The following is a 6430-nucleotide window of genomic DNA, read 5'->3' as shown; positions in this document are numbered from 1 at the left end:
ATTATTTATTATATTAAATAAAATTTAATAAAAGACTATGTATCTACGGACAGTTTTGCCGTAGCTAAAGAAAAAGAGAACCTTCAACTGTTTGCTTTGTGTCTACCAACATTTAGTTCTTTTTTCGAAGAAGGAAATTTCCTGTGATATATTCCCCAGTAGGAGGAGGAAAATAAAGTAAGGAGGTGGCGTAGGACATGACTCATAAAAAATTGCTTTCCAATTGCAGCAGATCCCAATTTTGTATTACGTGCATAGGGTGCTCAAACTTATCATTCAAACAATCAAACCTTCACGAAGAGGTTCAAAGAAAACTAGCAAAAATTAAAAAAAAAAAATTAAAAAAAAAAATGCACTGCCTTGCGTTTCCCAAGCTCTCCAAAAGCGGTAAACATATAATAACCCTATGCAGACACTAATAAGTACGTACAAGATCTATGAGTATTCCCACAGGAGAGGGAAAGGCAGCTCCTCAACGTAGAATTCGGTGCCGCCGTCCTCTATGGAGGGCGGCGCCCACCCGGCGGAAGAACGGCAGAATCCATCTCCAAAATCCCACCAGAGATCTGGTAGGTCGAAGAAGAGAGCGGCGTCGGTGTCTTCGCCTGCTCCGGCGCAGCCGCCTCTCGACGGGGTTGCCGGGGCCCCGCGTTCTGACATCGGTACCGATACAGGGAATGTGGCGGCGGCCGCGAGTGCGGCCGCCGCCTGGATGTCTTTCGGCGAGTGCGTGGCCGGGCGCGGGAGCTCGGAGGCCAACTCCGGGAAGTTTAGGTACGCGGATTCGCCCTTGATGGCTCGCGCCGCCACATCATGGGCTCGCGCCGCCATCTCGGCGTTGGGGAACGTGCCGAGCCATATCCGCGACTTCTTTCTCGGCTCGCGGATCTCCGACACCCATTTGCCCCAATTCCGCATTCTGACCCCGCGGTAGATCGGGTGCTTCCCTTCCTTGCTCCTCTTCCTCTTCCTCTTCATATTCTCCACCCGATCCTTCTCATCCGAACCCTCGGAACAAGAGGAAGAGGATGTTGTAGTAGTAGTAGTAGAAGAAGAAGAGGTTGTGGTATTTGTTTCAACATGCACTTCTCTTGGAGAGTCTTCCATCAAGGAGAAGACCATTTTCATTTCAGTAGGAGATTTGGTTGGATTGGAATAAGATTGTAAAAGTGATGGGATTTTATAGACAAAGAGTAGGAGAGGCCCAATGTGAAAAAGAAATAATTATAACATCCAATTCTACAATGTGTGCTATTATCTTTAAATTCTTTATGGGAAATCCCACTTGCACTAATATAAGTATATAAATACTCTACAACTGACATTTTTGGATCTCTTGGCATAAAAACAAAAAAAAATTTAAAAAAAAAATCTTTGGCAGGTGAAAAGGGCAAACTTTATTAGTGGTAGCATATTATTATATGAAGTTGAACTCTTTCACTCTTTGCCTTCCCCAACCGGGGGACTAACTAATAAATATCTCAAAATGTTGAAATTTTATATAATTAATTTATATATAAGTGGATTCAGTAAAATGAAGACTTTTTTTTTTCCTTAATAAAATAAGTACTATTAGCATTTTTCATTGCCCACTTAAATTGTACTTTTATTAAAAGGTGAATTGTACTTTCAACAATAGAAATTGCCGTCCTCCCAAGATGATATTAAAAAAGGAAAAAATAGCACACGGTATTTGAGATAGATTCATTGCTCCCAAGCGATGTGTCAACCACAACCGCCAATGAATTATTAGCTCAGTATATAATTTTTATTTTTGGGGGGACCAAATAATTTGATTATGAACTGCAAAGAAGGCCTAATTTAGCATTTACGGGACAAAAGAAGAGAAGAAGGCTTAATTTAGAATTGTGCACGAGACAACGACACATATGCTTCACATTGGTAAAGTGATGAGAAAATTAGGTATAAATAATTAGATCTCAAGGCGATGGCCCAAGTTGGTCAAGTGATGGTTCAATTTGAAGAATTTTATGTAAAATAATTAGCAATGTAGCCCCAAGAGGTTATGGAGTTGTCTTAATCAACCCACACCCCAAAAAAATAGTGAGCCTTATAGAAACATGGGAATATAAAACAAAGTGCCAAGGGCTAAAAGGCTGTTACTTTGTCCTATTTGATGGTTTATTAAATGACAACTTGCTTATTAAATGGCCCACTTAAGATGTACCACGTGTTGGAATGGAAGTAGGCACTTTCCATTCTCATAAACACACGAGAGACATGCCCCATAAAAGAGAAACAAAGTCAATTGTGAGGATTTTGTGACGTTAAAGAAGATCGACAAAAAATATATATATTTAATTTAAAAATTAAAAAGCGTATCAAATGCTACTCTAAATATGTTTTATCAAACAGTTAATAATCTTAATACGATTCAATATGAAAGGGGAAAATAATTGTGCACTTAATATTTTATTAAGGGATGTTCATGACACATTCTTCTCAAATATAGCTTCAACTCCAATGGCCAGCACTAGGAGAGCCACTGGATCACCATTCAATGTGAGATTAATTGGGCTTTGTCCCAACCTATGTTGTTGTTTTAAAATTGGAAAACCGTTGCTATCGTTACAGTAATTGGGCTGCAGGCTTTTAAACAATAAAGCTCGCCTCAAAACATCTCGTCCAGTATTCCCATGGGAGGTCTAGTTTTAATGACACAAAAGATCATTGGAGAATGGTATTGCGGCATGGATATAATAAGGTAAGGTGTGTTGGTTGGAGTGGGAAAGGGATGTCTTAGGACTTAGGAGTGAGGGATAGATCATGTAGGTGACATGATGCAGACTTATAGTATGGGTTCCTACTTGGAGAAAAATTAGTACATTAGGCAATCAAATCTAAGCAGGATAAATCATTTCTCAACAAATCTAAGCAGGATAGATCATAAGCGGTTGAATTCAATTCAACCATGTGAAATCTGATTCAGTCAAATAAATTCCTCTAATCCGTGGACAACAATAAAGCTGTGAAATTGAAAGAAAGAAAGCAAAACAAGTATTTCATCTCAATAATGACCAATTCATAATGCTTGTAAGTTGCAAACACTTTAAACCTCTGTGAAGGAGAGAGCGACCAGCAAAGTCCTGTTGAGAGCCATTTGTTTCCTTTGATCCTTCTCTTCCTTTTCCTCAAATTGGATGGGGGTGGCGCCTCAGAGGGTCCTCTTCCTTGCTCAGCAGAGCTCCCATTCTGAAACCTCCAATAAACAGGTTCCGGTTTTACCCCCTGAAGCATGTCTCAGAGCAGAAGCTAAAATCACTGCCCGATGCGCTTATGACAATATCCTGAGCCCAAGTGGCTGGGGAATACAGTTCTAAATGCCAAACAAGAAGGGGGAAAGGGTAAGCACAGACTACAACTTGCAGACATTGTTTCTTCTCATCACTCCTATACTCTCTGCTATAGTTGATCCAGCAGTCCCTACAAATCCCAATGATGCACAACTGCAGACAGATTCTTCTACGTATAACAGGATATCTGGCAAAGAACCTGCATGACAAGAATGTTGCCCATCATTTGCATGATAGATTCGTGGAAGGAAACCTGACCTTAGACCATGTTCCGCAGCCATAAGACTCCTGGCAGCCTGCAACACTAATTCATCATTTTCTTGTAGAGTATAGAGTTTGTACATATTACTTTTTGCGATCTCTTCCAGATATGTTCGAGTCCAATTAGCTCTTGGAAGATCAGTCATGATGAAGATGTTAATAGGACCAGTAACCTGGTTTGCCTTGATTTCCAGCTCTATAGACTTCAGTTTTTGTTGCAGTGCAGAAAATGTAGTCTTCCAGTGGTTCTTAAACTGGCCATCTAACAACCTAAGTTGGGCACAAAGAAAAGGCTCCTTTATCCTGCTTACAGCAAACTCCTTTCCTGCATCTACAATTTCTGGAACAAATGGAAGAAATTCAATCTCCTTAAGCAATGATTGTATGCGGAAATCTTTTAGTGGTTCATGGATATCAATATAAAGTTGGGAACCTCTATATGGAGATGAAAAAAGGGTTCCAAAAGCCAAGATAGTGGCTGTTTCAGCCTTGGATCCAGGTCCCAAGGCATTATAAACATCTTTGCGCTTCCTAATGTAAGAAATTTTTTTCTTCCTTTGCAACTCTTTGTCAGGCTGAAAAGAGTCCAACACTCCGTCATTATTCTGTTGGTATGTCCAGACTGCTGTCCTACAATCTTCTTCTACAGCATAGATGCAGTGATCTATACTACCTTGTAAACCAGATATCAAAGATCTGCACTGCTCAAAGTTACCAGATGATGATCCAAGACCAGACACAGCACAGCACAAGCCAGCAAAGCAAGCTTCTTTGATGTCTATCCCGCACCACATTGAAGCAAATACCCTAAAATCTATTGTTTTGACCATGGTGGGTGCTATTGAAGATAAATCAACTATGTCAGCCATCGACGCATACCTGAAGAATAAAACAAGAACAGCAAAGACATTATAATTGCAAAATCAACCGCTGCAACGAGATCAGTTAACCTTCTGTTTACATCAGAAAATTAGGTAAACATGAAAGAGATCCACTATCATAACAAAAAATGTATCATTAAATGATTTAAGGAACACAGCTTCTACTATGTTATCTACTTGTGAGGAACTAACCTCATGAAATAATAATGTGAAGAATGAAAACATGGAGACCTCATTCTAATTGTAATCATTTTAATGCAAAGTGTAATTGTCATATTCATGTAGCTATCTCTGTGCTAATGATGGATAAACTTGTTGAAGGACTTGTCAAGCATTAAAAGGAAGTTTCCACAAATCATCAACTGATGCAAATATAAGGCAGAGAGAGAGAGAGTATATGCACTATGAGGGAACTGTGAAACATCAAGCACATAAAGGATATAGCTTCTTGCTTGCACAGACACACTACTTGGGCACTAAACCATCCCGACCAAAACTAGCTCCAATATCAACCCCAAAAGAGTAGCACATAAATCAGATCATCTATAAGCAGCTCGAGTATTAACCAACTAATACCAAGGAAGAATTATTAAAAAAACAAAAGAATCCGTAATATAAATGCTAAAGCACCAGTAATTCATGATGCATATTATGGAAGATCTTTTTTTTTTTTTTAAATCTCATGTGAAAACACCATCAAGTCACTGATTGACAAAAGGTTGTCCTTACGGTAATGTGTGCCAAATCAAGTCTCTTACATCGCTAATCCATTTGAGACGATTTATTCCTGCTTGTGGATTATATGTTCCATCATCATAACAGTTTTATCAACAATTTCTATCAAATGAGACTAGTCTACGAACTCCATTTGATTCTACATTTTGCTCAAATACATAAGAATCAAGAAATACCAACATCCATTGGCGGAATCAAAATAATTTTTTATCTCCGTAGTTGTCACTAACTTCCATTTTGATTTATCGGATTCGACGGAAATAACCAAAAGGTACAAAACTTTGCCACAACGCGGAAGATCCAGATAGGAATCCACTCACCTCCGATCTCGAACGAGCTCCATTACGTGATCCCACACGGCGACGCGGATCTCCGTAGGGCTCGAAACCCTAAACTTGGGGCAACTACCGAGAGCTACAGCATGGTGATCAAGCACCGGCGGAACGATGAGGGTACGATTGAGAATAGCGGCGACGACGATAGCGTTCTTGAGCTCCCCGACCTGGTTGCTGAACCCACTGTGTGGCGCGTACCAGAGGAAGCGCTGGCTGGCGAGATCCGGTGCTCTTCCGCCGCATTGGGCGGATTGGAAGGTTAGGGATTGAGTTGTAGAGAGAGGAGGGGAAGCGAAGGGAAGGAGGGATCCGAAGAGAGAGGAAGAGGTAGAGAGGGAGAGGAGCAGGAGAAGGAAGAGGAAGAGGAGGAGGAAGGCGAGGGAGAGGGAGAGGAGGAAGAGGGGTTTGCTTCGTTGGGTTCGTTTTCTCCATCTACTTCGGCTCACTGACCAATCCATTTCCGATGTAGAATTTTGCTTCGCTTCTCCGTTTCGTATCCTTTCGCTTCACGGTTTTGTCGCTAACTCTATAGTTTCATCGTTTCAAATCATTTTATTTTTCATCGTATATAATATACCATAGATTAAATTTAAAAATATCTATTAAAAATAAAAATTATAGACGATTAGATAAATTTTTTTACGTATAAAAAATAATAATATATATATATATGATAAATATATTTGTTATCTAAAATTTAATTAAAATTATTAAATGTGTTAGAAAGCTTATTCAATTCTTTAAAATTTTATTTCTAAGGAGGATCTATTTGATTTGTAGTTTAGTTAGATATGTTGAACTTACTTGTTGGTGCAATTATTAATTAGTAATTGGTGCAATTAGTAACGTAAACATTCTAATCAATGTAAACAATAATTAGTGCAAATAGAAGATCTGGTCTTGT

At 39.4% G+C, this 6430-nt stretch overlaps 2 protein-coding genes across 3 annotated transcripts; both read right to left on the bottom strand.

Moving 5' to 3' along the window:
- Positions 1-212: 212 nt before the first annotated feature.
- LOC140785132 (ethylene-responsive transcription factor ERF039-like) lies at positions 213-1413 on the bottom strand. Its single transcript, XM_073132885.1, has one exon. It carries the CDS (start codon positions 1126-1128, stop codon positions 436-438), a length of 693 nt encoding a protein of 230 aa, XP_072988986.1. The 5' UTR covers positions 1129-1413; the 3' UTR covers positions 213-435.
- Positions 1414-2903: 1490 nt separating this feature from the next.
- LOC140785131 (O-fucosyltransferase 30) lies at positions 2904-6070 on the bottom strand. Of its 2 annotated transcripts, XM_073132884.1 has the most exons (3): positions 5512-6070; positions 4009-4454; positions 2904-3915 (listed from the first exon to the last, which is right to left on the bottom strand). In XM_073132884.1, exons 1-3 carry the CDS (start codon positions 5982-5984, stop codon positions 3377-3379), a joined length of 1458 nt encoding a protein of 485 aa, XP_072988985.1. In that variant the 5' UTR covers positions 5985-6070; the 3' UTR covers positions 2904-3376. The 2 variants fall into 2 exon arrangements, with proteins under 2 accessions (XP_072988985.1, XP_072988984.1); XM_073132883.1 differs by having other exon boundaries at positions 2904-4454.
- Between the last annotated feature and the right edge of the window lie 360 nt (positions 6071-6430).

This window comes from Typha latifolia, chromosome 3, assembly GCF_019914945.1.
Source record: "Typha latifolia isolate L0001 chromosome 3, TyphaL0001v2, whole genome shotgun sequence".
NCBI lineage: Eukaryota > Viridiplantae > Streptophyta > Magnoliopsida > Poales > Typhaceae > Typha > Typha latifolia.
This window is presented reverse-complemented; position numbering and strand designations above follow the sequence as displayed.